General features: G+C 51.5%; 1 protein-coding gene across 1 annotated transcript; it reads right to left on the minus strand.

The window, feature by feature from the left end:
• Positions 1–299: 299 nt before the first annotated feature.
• LOC130388833 (G1/S-specific cyclin-D2-like) lies at positions 300–12,717 on the minus strand. Its single transcript, XM_056598385.1, has 5 exons — positions 12,269–12,717; positions 10,885–11,100; positions 6,082–6,241; positions 4,345–4,487; positions 300–1,171 (listed from the first exon to the last, which is right to left on the minus strand). Exons 1-5 carry the CDS (start codon positions 12,455–12,457, stop codon positions 1,016–1,018), a joined length of 864 nt encoding a protein of 287 aa, XP_056454360.1. The 5' UTR covers positions 12,458–12,717; the 3' UTR covers positions 300–1,015.
• Between the last annotated feature and the right edge of the window lie 664 nt (positions 12,718–13,381).

Consider the following 13,381-nt stretch of genomic DNA (forward strand, 5'->3'; position numbering starts at 1 on the left):
CAAAAGCACATCGCAATATAGCAACAGAATCACTACTGCAGCAAACCACAACATGCTCACACACACAAGAAAACACAAGCACACACATACAAATGCTTACACACACAAGTACGTACACGCATTCATATACACACATACACGTAAGTATGCACACACACACACTTACGTATATACATACACACACGTACGTATACACATACAAACACACACACACACACACACACACATGTACGTATACACACACGTACGAATACACGCAAACAGACACATATGTACGTATACACCCACACACACGTATGTATTCACTCACACACGTAAGTATACACATACACACACACACACATGTACACACACGCGCAGAGAGGCTGAGCTCCCGTACAGACATTCAAAAAACAAGCTTATTGATTCCTATGAATCTCAATTCAAAATAATATTTTCTAGTATGGTAATAATAATTATCATAATAATAATAATAATGATACAATAAGAATAATTCTCTATATTTGGGATCCTCTAACATTACATCTCCTTATCAATGTCTCTCTCTCTCTCTCTGTCTCTCTATTTGATATCTTCCACTGAGCAGAACCTTCCATGGAGATGAGACTGGTGTCCCGGTGCCGCTGAGAGCTCCTCCCTGTCCTGAGAGGCCTGAGGGTCTGGTAGACCGGTTGGACCCACAGCAGGACCATAACACAGAACCCAGACCCTATACCCAGAACCCAGAGCCCGGTCCACGCTGGCTCCTATTCGATCCTCTCGGATGGAGGAGACAGAGCGTCGATAACGTCTAGGGGACTTTTTTTTGTTTGCATTGAAAAATATAAATCTACAAAAACTAGAAAGCTTTTCTTCTCTCTCCCTCTCTCGCTCAAGGGCTTTTTGACTTTTTAAACGTTTTTGTTGTTATGTTGCTTTTTTCCCTCTTTTCCCCCCCAAAATACTCTTTTTCTTTAACGTTCGTTTTTTTCCTCTTAAAAGAAAAACATCTCGTTGCAACGGTGCCCCCTGCTGTTCATAAGTTGACGTCGCGGACGTCTGTGGGGGTGGAGGCCTGGTCCTGCTCCTCCAGGCCCTTTTCGCTGGCCTGTGTCTGCTGCTGCTGCCGGCCCTCAAGGAGGCTGCTCACCAACACACGCTCTATGTGCTCCTGACACGCCTTCAGCAGGTCCTGAGAGAGAGAGTAAGAGAGAGAGAGAGACAGAGAGAGACAGAGACAGAGAGAGACAGAGACAGAGAGAGACAGAGACAGAGAGAGACAGAGACAGAGAGAGACAGAGAGAGAGACAGAAAGAGAGGTTAGTTAGAGGTTGGTTCTGCTATAACACAGTATGACTGGGAGGCAAACCAATTTAATATCTTCAAGAGGTTGAGCCCCACTCTCTCACACACACACAAACACACACACACACACACACACACACACACACACACACACACACACACACACACACACACACACACACACACACACACACACACACGCACACGCATAAACACACACACACACACACACACACACACACACACACACACACACACACACACACACACACACACACACACACACACACACACACACACACACACACCCTGAAACCCACCCTGACACCCACCCACACACATCCGCAGGCGCCCTTAGCGGTCCTCATGTGATATGAATATGCAAATTAAAAGCTGCTAAATGCAACCTTTATCTCTATTAAATCTGTGCTGAAAGTAGTAATGTCATGTTGCACATAACTCTCACACACGTCCTTCACAATAAAAGCGTCATTGTCGCCGGTGCCTTGTGGCTCAAATGCAGCATTGTCAAACCAGGACCCTTTGGCAGCTTGACATTTGAAGGTTGAGGCTACAGAGTTCCTCAGTGCTGGTCCTGGTCGGCTGAGCAGATGTGGAGCAGAAACACAGAAGACAGGCTCAGTAGGCCTCACTGGGTCCAGACCACAGCCTCACTGGGTCAGGACCACAGCCTCACTGGGTCCAGACCACGGCCTCACTGGGTCAGGACCACAGCCTCACTGGGTCAGGACCACAGCCTCACTGGGTCCAGACCACAGCCTCACTGGGTCAGGATCAGAGCCTCACTGGGTCCAGACCACAGCCTCACTGGGTCAGGACCACAGCCTCACTGGGTCCAGACCACGGCCTCACTGGGTCCAGACCACAGCCTCACTGGGTCAGGACCACAGCCTCACTGGGTCCAGACCACAGCCTCACTGGGTCAGGACCACAGCCTCACTGGGTCCAGACCACAGCCTCACTGGGTCAGGACCACAGCCTCACTGGGTCCGGACCACAGCCTCACTGGGTCAGGACCACAGCCTCACTGGGTCAGGACCACAGCCTCACTGGGTCAGGACCACAGCCTCAATGAGCCTCTTATCAGAACTTATATTCCACCAGGAGGGGGGCTGTCCCGGCTGGGTTTATATCAGATCTATACCTCATACGTCCATAGTACAGCCTGGGTGGGTCGATTTGTTTTCCTGTGTTTCTCAACCAGCCCCTTGTTCCAGTCGGTGGGCCGTGGGGAGGCTCAGCCGGGTGCCAGCAGGGTGCCAGGGGAGGGCCCTGGGGACATCAGGGTGTTGGCAGCAGCACCGTTTGGCAGAGGTTGCCTGGTCTTTCATAATGGCCGTCTGGTCGTCCATTCGGCTAATTAGCCCGTTGCCTGTTCCCTGAGCTGGGCTCAGTCCTAGAGGAACGTATCCTCAGCCCCCCTCCAGCCTCATCTGACCGGCACGCTTCCCCCGCGAGTCCCCCGCCCCATCGGGACACAGGGGGGGCCCTGGGGGGCCCTGGGGGGCTGGAGTGGCTCTGGTCTGAGCCATGATGTGGTTAAGAGGAGGAGAGCCGGCTGGTTCTGTGAGTTACATCACAGATGGAACCGTTCTCGCCGCCACACCTGGCCGCTTCACCGGCCTTTTAGCAGAAGGTCATCAAGTTCACAAACAAACTAAGTCAACATCTTCAGCTGACTGCTGCTCCCCGGTACGCTGGACGAGGACGGCCTCCCCCTGCGGTCCGTGAGAGCGATGGCTTGTCTGGGTCCGGGAACGTGAAGCGGTGGACGGCGGGAGGCGTCCAGCCCGCTGCCCAGACACACTGAGGCCCTGTGCCTGCTGGGACCACATGTTGGTTTTTCCGCCTGCGCTGAGCGAGAGTTCAGGCGCTGAGCGAGAGTTCACACGCCTCGCACCAGGGGGAACCATGGAGGAGCAGAGGATCATGGGATACGGAGAGAGCAGAGAGGCCTCACTGTAGTCAGGAGGGCAGCAAATCATCATTCTGGTGCATCGTTACGAGAGGGCCGATGGACAGCCAGGCCAGTAGGGACAAACGGACGATAAGAAGGCCCTGGGAGTGTACAGCGAGGGCCCGAGAGGGATGGGTATTGTATGGACACTGTCAGGGTAAAGCACTTCAGGAAGGAACTGTAGAGACTAGAGCAGGGGTCACCCACCTTTTTGAACCTGAGAGCTACTTCATGGGTACATACGAAGGGCACCCAGTTTGATACACTCTTCTGAAATAACCAATTTGCTCAGTTTGCCTTTAGTTATATAATATTATTAATGATTAATGATACTCATCTATGTGAAGACACTGATCATGTTAATGATTTCCCACAATAATTTAACACCAATGACATAAAAAAGGTGGGAAAGAGTTGTTCAAGAATGAGTTATGCTATTTTTTAGAACAGGCCTGCGGGCGCCTCTTATGGTCCTTGCGGGCGCCCTGGGGCCCGCAAGGACCACTGTGTTGGTGACCCCTGGACTAGAGGGATAGTGTCAAAGGACAGTACTGTAGTGACTGCACCTCAGGACAGTGCTGCAGTGACTGCACCTCAGGACAGTACTATAGTGACTGCTCCTCAGGACAGTACTGTAGTGACTGCACCTCAGGACAGTACTGTAGTGACTGCATCTCAGGACAGTACTGTAGTGACTGCTCCTCAGGACAGTGCTGCAGTGACTGCACCTCAGGACAGTACTGTAGTGACTGCACCTCAGGACAGTACTGTAGTGACTGCTCCTCAGGACAGTACTGTAGTGACTGCTCCTCAGGACAGTGCTGCAGTGACTGCACCTCAGGACAGTACTGTAGTGACTGCACCTCAGGACAGTACTGTAGTGACTGCACCTCAGGACAGTACTGTAGTGACTGCACCTCAGGACAGTACTGTAGTGACTGCTCCTCAGGACAGTACTGTAGTGACTGCACCTCAGGACAGTACTGTAGTGACTGCTCCTCAGGACAGTGCTGTAGTGACTGCACCTCAGGACAGTGCTGCAGTGACTGAGGTCGGGGTCAGAGGGCAGGCCGTCGACTCACCACTTCTGTGTTGGTGATCTTGGCGAGCAGGGCGGTGAGGCAGTGGCCCCGTCCCCCCGCCATCTCCAGCTGCAGGCCGCTGACGGCCGCGCCCACGCTGCCCGTGGCGATCATGGAGGGGGGGTACATGGCGAAGTTAAAGTCTGTGGAGAGAAACAACACTGAGACCGAGAACACCAGGGGAACGGTACCCCCAACCCGCCAATGCCCTGCCCCACAGGGGGAATGGAACCCCCAACCCCCTAATGCCTTGCTCTATTCTTCCATCCCAGGTTTGGCCCCAAGGCAACCATCTGGTGCTGTTGGGTCAAGTCCTCCCTCTCTCCGCAGCCAATGGAAACGCTCCATTGGGTTTGTTGTGGTTCTTCAGGCTGCTGTCCTCCTCCCCCCCAGCAGGGGCCCATCCTCATAGAGAGGCCCCTCCCACTGTGCCCATAGTAAGGCCCAACTTGGCTTGTAAAGCAACCAGACACACACACACACACACACACACACACTCTCTCTCTCTCACTCAACCCCCCCCCCCCCCCCCCCCTCCCTGCGGTCCGGGCTGAATGGGGCCCCTGACGGGCTGCCAGGCGACTCCCCTGTAGGTCCCTGGCTCCACGTGTGGTCACTGCCCCCAGGCCCCCGGCCCCGCTGCCCCCAGGCCCCGCTGCCCCCAGCCCCCCGGCCCCGCTGCCCCCAGGCCCCACGGCCCCCCCCAGCCCTGCGGCCCCCCGGCCAATCCGCTCGTTAGCTGGGCCCGCGCTCAGTATGCTAATGAGACAGCTTGTGAGCGAGAGAGGCAACGGACGTCAGGTAGAGGGAGAGAGAGAGAGAGAGAGAGAGAGAGAGAGAGACACACACACCCCCCCTCTCATCCTGTTCTCTTTGTATGTCTTAGTTTATACTCTCCGGGCCCCTCATGTTAAGCCCCTCCTACTGGGCCCCTCCTACCGGCCCCTCCTACTGGGCCCCTCCTAGCCAGCATATTAATAGAGTGGTGGGTGGGGTCTGAGTCCATTGTCCGCCCGCGTCCTCCTCTCCACACAAATGGACAAAGCGTGTGTCTGCGTGTGCATGTGTGTGTGTGTGTGTGTGTGTGTGTGTGTGTGTGGGGGGGGGGGTAATTGGAAAAAAGGGAGAACAAGGGGAGGAGAGAGAGAGAGAGAGAGAGAGAGAGAGAGAGAGAGAGAGAGAGAGAGAGAGAGAGAGAGAGAGAGAGAGAGAGGCCTGTCTCCAGACCCTCCTAAAGTAGTTTTTCTGTGTAAAGAAAAGATTCCCTCCTCCCCTCCAGATATGTGTGTTCCTGGGGCCCCAAACGGGCCCCTCCGAGGCTCATTTACATATAATTTACATATCATTAACATATCTTCAACATATTGGGATATTCATCTGCAAAGCAAACGGCGTGCGTCCGCTCAGGAGGACATCTCTCCCCCCTCTCCCCCCTCCCCCTCTTATGCTGGTGGGCCGTGTCTTGACAAATAAATTAACTGATTCTCCCCCCGTGCAGCCCGATCAGCCCAGAGGCCCCGGGGCCAGAGGAAGGAGCACACAAAGACCTTAGGAGGGGATGGGACCATCACAGAGGATGAAGAGGATGAAGAAAAGGAGAGGAGGACCGTCATTCCGCCTCCTCCCTCTCCTCCCGTCATAACCGATGTTTACAACCAATGTCAACAACACCCTGAATAGCGCTAGACGCTTAGCATAGCCTCCGTGCACCTCCCCGGCGGCGGCGGGCGGAGCTACCTGTGGCGCAGAGGGCGATGAAGGTGGTCACGTGTTTGCGTACGAGTGTGAGCTTCTCCTCTGTGAGCGGCAGGCGTCTCACGATGTGCTCGATGAAGTCGTTCGGCGTCACCGCGGCCAGGTTCCACTTCAGCTTAGCCAGAACCACCAGCTCCCAGTCCTGGACAGAGAGAGAGAGAGAGAGAGAGAGAGAGAGAGAGAGAGAGAGGTTACCACAGCTCCCAGTCCTGGACAGAGAGAGAGAGAGAGAGAGAGAGAGAGAGAGAGAGAGAGAGAGAGAGAGAGAGAGAGAGAGAGAGAGAGAGAGAGAGAGAGAGAGAGAGAGAGAGAGAGAGAGAGAGAGAGAGAGAGAGAGAGAGAGAGAGAGAGAGAGAGGTTACCACAGCTCCCAGTCCTGGACAGAGAGAGAGAGAGAGAGAGGTTACCACAGCTCCCAGTCCTGGACAGAGAGAGAGAGAGCGAGAGGTTACCACAGCTCCCAGTCCTGCTCCTGATGAGCTGGCTGTCGCCTCGAGGGGCTGACAGCGCCGTCGGTGTGTGAATGTGTGCATTAATGGATCAATTTCGGTCAATATTGTAAAACGCTTCAGATAAAAGTGCTATATAAATGCAGTCCATTTACCATTCACCATTTACTGTAATACTACACACCGTTCCACAGTACTACACACCTAACTGTAATACTACACATCGTTCAGCATTACTGCACACATTACTGTAATACTACACATCGTTCAGCATTACTGCACACATTATTGTAATACTACACATCGTTCCACAGTACTGTACAAATGACTGTAGTACTACACATTGTGCCGCTGCAGCTAGCCAGCTAGCGCCCGCCATGGGCACTAGCTGGCTAGCTGCAGCGGGCGCTAGCTGGCTAGCCAGTCTGACTGCCTAGCGGCAGAGTCACTCCAGTACACGCTAACTTTGGTTTCGTTTCCTGGAGAAGAGCAGAGGAGCTGGTGACTAACAGAGCAGGAATTGAGCGATAGACGTGGTACATCTGAGAAAGAGAGAGAGAGAGAGAGAGAGAGAGAGATGACTCTCTTAAATCCAACATGGCCGCTGTTCTCTCAACATCTTTTTTTTCTTAATGAGGAGTCTGCAGTTACAAGTCATTCAATCTGATCCTAAAGCAGAGAGATAACAACAACAAGGAGTCTCCAGACTTCAACTTCCTTTGTTCAAACCTACACACATTTAAATACCCGGTAAAATGTTTCTACGAATGTACAGCAGTACTACACAGTACCACACATCATACTGCAGCACTACACACATATTACTGCAGTACCACACATCATACTGCAGCACTACACACACCTACACACGCTGCACCTCTGATCCAGTAGTCCTACTGTGTTAAGTAAGTAAGTAAGTAATAAAGTAAGTAAGTAAGTAAGTAAGTAAGTAAGTAAGTAAGTAAGTAAGTAAGTAAGTAAGTAAGTAAGTAAGTAAGTAAGTAAGTAAGTAAGTATTTTATTGTCTCTCTCACAAGAGAAATATGCTTTGGGCACACAGAGAGCACTGGTGACACATACAAAAAGATTTTCCATTGACATACTTAAAAAACATGAAACATGAAACACATTACACACATACCCCCAACTTGAAACCCATTATAGAAAACATAGTCTAGGCACTACCCAAGCGCTCGCACACGCACACACAGGCAGGCAGACGCGCACACACACACACACACACACACACACACACACACACACACACACACACACACACACACACACACACACACACACACACACACACACACACACACACACACACACAGTTCCTCAAATAAGTAGCATGAAAAATGTGTCCATGAGGATGATTGCGCTGCCCAATAGCTATTGCATTAATGCCCAACCAGTTATTGCACTGTTCAATCACGGAACAGCAGAACCTCTGGCCCAGCAGTCCTACTGTGTTACAGCAGAACCTCTGACCCAGCAGTCCTACTGTGTTACAGCAGAACCTCTGGTCCAGCAGTCCTACTGTGTCACAGCAGAACCTCTGGTCCAGCAGTCCTACTGTGTTACAGCAGAACCTCTGGTCCAGCAGTCCTACTGTGTTACAGCAGACCCTCTGGTCCAGCAGTCCTACTGTGTCACAGCAGAACCTCTGACCCAGCAGTCCTACTGTGTTACAGCAGAACCTCTGGTCCAGCAGTCCTACTGTGTCACAGCAAGGGGGGAGAAAGAGCCGGAGTTACGCCTTGTTTCCCGTTTCGTTAGGGAGATATTCTACTCAAGAAAACTGATTTGCAAGAGTGGATGAAACACTCCGAAAATGGATTTTAATAACTGCAAAACACATTGTTGTTCTGAAACATTTACAGACAATGTTTACAGTTTACTGTCGCTGAACGAGTTTGTGTTCACCAATCACACCTTTACGGAGGCCTCCAGCAACCTGTTGGTCTAAAAAATATAAGTGAAAGAAAGTGAACTGCCCAGTTCACACAGAATTCAGTTGTCTGAGATCGGACTTAAGATTTAATCTGAAGTCTGATTTGTGAGACGTCTGCATGGTGAATTTAGCCTCCAGGATGACAGCACCACAGCCTCTACTGGGGCCTACAGCCTGTAGCCACTTCCCCTCTGCCTCTTCATACCACAGCCTCTACTGGGGCCTACAGCCTGTAGCCGCTTCCCCTCTGCCTCTTCATACCACAGCCTCTACTGGGGCCTACAGCCTGTAGCTGCTTCCCCTCTGCCTCTTCATACCACCGCCTCTACTGGGGCCTACAGCCTCTAGCCGCTTCCCCTCTGCCTCTTCATACCACCGCCTCTACTGGGGCCTACAGCCTGTAGCTGCTTCCCCTCTGCCTCTTCATACCACAGCCTCTACTGGGGCCTACAGCCTCTAGCCACTTCCCCTCTGCCTCTTCATACCACAGCCTCTACTGGGGCCTACAGCCTCTAGCTGAGAGCCTCTTCCCCTCTGCCTCTTCATAACACAGCATCTATCTGAAAGCTACTTCCCCTCTGCCTCTTCATACTACAGCCTCTATCTAAAAGCTACTTCCTCTCTGTCCCTTCTTCTGCTTGCTGCTTCTCCGTAACATCTGTGCTTCCTTTTACAAGAAATTCTTAGCAAAGAAAAAAACCGGAGGGAGGTGACGCGCAGCCAGCAGCTGATCTGTGTTTCCTGTATCTGCATGTCAGCCAGAATCCGGCCTTATACAGAAATGAGCAGCAGACCCGGCGCACTCAGCCAGGCCCCGCGACCGGCTCTGGGGCCCCGCGGAGGCCCTTGTCTCTGGGCTGGGGCAGAGGGAGGGGCCCTCCTGGTTCTAAGCAGGCTCTCATCCAGGCTAAAAGGTATATAGCTGAATGATAACCAGAGATGTATATATGTATGGACCTTTAGTTTAAGGCTAACCCTAACAATAACCCTTTTATCCAATCCGATTTTTTTTGTTGTTGTTATTCTGTCATTTCATGACAGATTGCTTAAAAATAAATAACACAATAAACAATTCCAAAGCAGCAAATTTCCTGTCTGAGATGATAACGATCAACCTTGTCTTCTCTCTAGGAGCAGCAGGGTGACTGCAGTCATCGGGGCTCCGAACCCACGACCTTCTGGCTTGGATAATGCATACTGGTACCAACCAACTAGACTTATCCCACAACCCTCTCCTGGCTGCTCGGGGCCAAGACCCCGCCGCTATCCAGACCCTAGAGGGATGGAACTCATATTGATCTCTGAGATGTGTGAGCCCCCCACACGGAGAGACAGAACCGGCCAATCAGCTGCGAGCATCGCCCAGGCACTGAATCGTGACACAACAGTAGGTTAGCATAGCAGCTTACCTATTCTGTGACAATATAACCAGCTCAATAAACATCAGATAACGTCAAACAGAAAGGGGGAATACTCTGGGAACTAGGAGCTAGAGATCATTTACAAATGAGCTTGCCTCTGCTAGCATTGCTAGGCTAGCCCCACTAGGCACAATGAGTCTGGCCTTTAGTGACTGTTCATCTGAGGTCCTGAGGACTGTTCATCTGAGGTCCTGGGGACTGTTCATCTGAGGTCCTGAGGACTGTTCATCTGAGGTCCCGAGGTACTGGGAACAGCAGAGGGCTGTTCAGCGTAGCAGAGCGGTTCTGAACACTCACCATTCAGAATCTAAATGCACACATCATGTCTCTGTTGTTTGGATGCGGGCTACTGTAAAAGGCAAACTTTCAATCTCTCTCTTCTCCTCCCCTCCTCCCCCACCTCCCCCCTTCTCTCTCCCTGGCAGAAACTTTATCACATTTTGGCCCGGGTTCAAGTTGACCTCGTTGATCTATACAAATATCTACCGCTAGATGGCGATAGAGACCATTGACACACGTCATAACTGTAAGCGCTGTACAGTAAAATCCTTGTTAGAGAACTCTCTCTCTCCCTCCTTCCCTCCCTCCCTCACCTCTAAGAGGATGTGACAGCGACCACATCCTAATTTTAGGGACAACTGGACAATAGTTGTTTCTGTGTGAAATGCAGGCATTGATTATTGCTGGGACACACGTCTGACAGTAAAGATATAAAGGCTCCGTGTGCGGAAAACAACCAGAAATAAAGGCTCTATTATGTACACACACACACACACACACACACACACACACACACACACACACACACACACACACACACACACACACACACACACACACACACACACACACACACACACACACCAATTGACTGAACTAAATAAATCCATTGGTTCCCTCTCATCCCGTCTCAGTTCAGGAAGGAGATGAGGCGACGGTGATGAAGACGAAGATGATCTCTCACCAGCAGCTCGCCCGGGCTGATGGAGTTGTCCGTGTAGATGCAGAGCTTCTCGGCCGTCAGCGGCCGCGTCTCCTTCAGCTTGGAGGCCAGGAACATGCACACGGCACCCAGCAGCTGCAGGTTCCTCTTCTGGGTCGGGACCACGGCCAGGAAGCGGTCCAGGTAGTTCATGGCCAGCGGGAAAACCTCCTCCTCACACTTCTGCTCCTCGCAGACCTACCGGGGGAGACGGCGTGAGAAGCGGCTCGCTTGAGAACGAAACCCAGGATCTAAAGAGCGCATTTAACTCCGATGACACACACGTTGGGGTCCGGCCAAGACCAGCCCAGCCCCGATCTGTTGCGACATCACCAATTCATTCAGAATACATTATTGGAGACTTTCGAAAAGTTTTCCTCACTAAGTGTAAATACGGTGTTATGGAATAAAGAGTTGAAGGGAGAAAGAGTTCAGAGTCTAAATGAGTTCTGAGAGCAGAGAACAGAAACCCCGCAGCGCCGCCGCACACGGAAGCGCTTTCTGCATTCGTCATATTTTCATAAAATATTTAGAAATATAAATAAATTGTCTAGGTGGGTATTTATGGTATTACAATGTTCCCCTGCCTCTTTCACATCAGATCCGACAATTCAGAACCAGATTACTGACCGGGAAACACGAAAAAAGTATCAAATTAGAAGTGGAGGACCGAGGAGTTGATATCGAGTGCGTCACCAACCAGCCGATAAATACTTTAAAAATTTATTAAAAACCCGAATCAAGGTCCGATCTGGACCATCGACACATGATAATAAAGCCCCGACGGCGGCGGTTCTTCTCTGATCGGTCTTCTACTCAGATATTGATCCGGTTCAGAACACGGAACTGAACTCCGCGGGGAGCGACGGGAGGACCGCGGCTTGAGGCCCGCGCCCTTCCGCGTCCCAACCTTCAGAAACATAATATAATATAAAAAAATATAATAAAGTATAATATCTAAAATGTTGACGACGTCTGATCTAAAGGTTCTTCACCCCGACAGAAGGATCAGAACCCGCTCCACCGTCCTGTGTTCCCCGGGTTCTGAGGATCCGTCGGGAACAGAAACTCACGCAGAGCAACATGGCGATAAAGAGCGGAGTGCATACGTGTGCATGAAGACCCAGACCTGGTCCCGGTACCGTACTGGGTCTGAACTTACTGGTCTGGACTTAATGGTCTGAACTCACTGGTCTGATTTCACTGGTCTGAACTCACTTGTCTGAACGCGTCGCAGAGACACTGTCTAATGTTCACAAAACTCGAGTCCTGAGCTAGTCTCCGCCAGAGTTCCCCCAAGACCTCCAGACCTCCAGACCCCCAGAACTCCAGACGGTTTTACATAGGGCTCCTCAGCCGTACGAACCTCAAGCATCCAGGTGGCCACCATCCTCCTCATGTAGGGTTGGAGCTCCTTCTGGAAGAGCTTGAAGTAGGGGACCTGGGGGAGGAAGCGCTCCTCGATGCTGAGCAGGCTCTGCAGGACCCGCTGGTCGCCCAGCAGCACGGGGTCGGGCCGGGCCCGCACCGCCGCCTCCAGGCATAGCAGCTCCATGGTCCTCGGTCCGGGGGAGAAGGTTCTGATCCGGGAGACCAGGTGGAGGGTCTGCACTCACGGAGCGGAGGCATACAACTACCGAGAGACGGCAGGAAGCAGAGACCTCCTCTCTCTCTCTCTCTCTCTCTCTCTCTCTCTCTCTCTCTCTCTCTCTCTCTCTCTCTCTCTCTCTCTCTCGCGCTCTCGCTCTCTCTCTCGCTCTCTCTCTTTCGCTCTGCCTTCACAACTTTTTCCTCTTCCTCGAGCACTTTGCTTCGACTCCGTCTCTCCTTCTCCCTCCACACTCTCTCCACCCTCCCGCCTCCACCCTCCGCGCGTCGGCGACGCAACTCGTCGCTGAGCCTATGCAGAGCAGCTGGCACGTGCAGCCCCCCCCCCCCCCCCCCACCAGCCGCATATGAATAGAACTTTAATACCTATATAGAACCACAGGACCTATAACCCTTTAGAACAACAGGACCTTGAACCCTATACCACTGTACACATCACAGGACCTAGAATCACATATAACCAGTTCTAGGTCCTTTAACCAGGACCTAGAACCATATAGAACCACTGTATAGAACTGTAGCCAGGAGCTAAAAACCCTAAAGAACCACTATATAGACCTTTTAACCAGGACCTAAACCTATAGAACCACTGTACACATCACGGTAAGCTAGAGACCTGTAATCAGAATTTAGGTCGCTGGATGTTAATTAATCTCTCTTACTCTATAAAAAAATAAGTTTGGGGACTTAAGTGTTGGTCCTAAACAATGTAGGCGTACATTTTGTTTTGGCTTTAAACAATATAAAGTTTGGGGACTTAAGTCTTGGTTGTAAAGTTTGGGGACTTAAGTCTTGGTCCTAAAGAATGTAAAGCTCCACATCGTTTCAACACGAGGGACTTTACTGACTCTGACGTGTTGTGCTCATTATT

The sequence above is a fragment of the Gadus chalcogrammus genome, chromosome 9 (genome assembly GCF_026213295.1).
Source record: "Gadus chalcogrammus isolate NIFS_2021 chromosome 9, NIFS_Gcha_1.0, whole genome shotgun sequence".
NCBI classification, from domain to species: Eukaryota; Metazoa; Chordata; class Actinopteri; order Gadiformes; family Gadidae; genus Gadus; species Gadus chalcogrammus.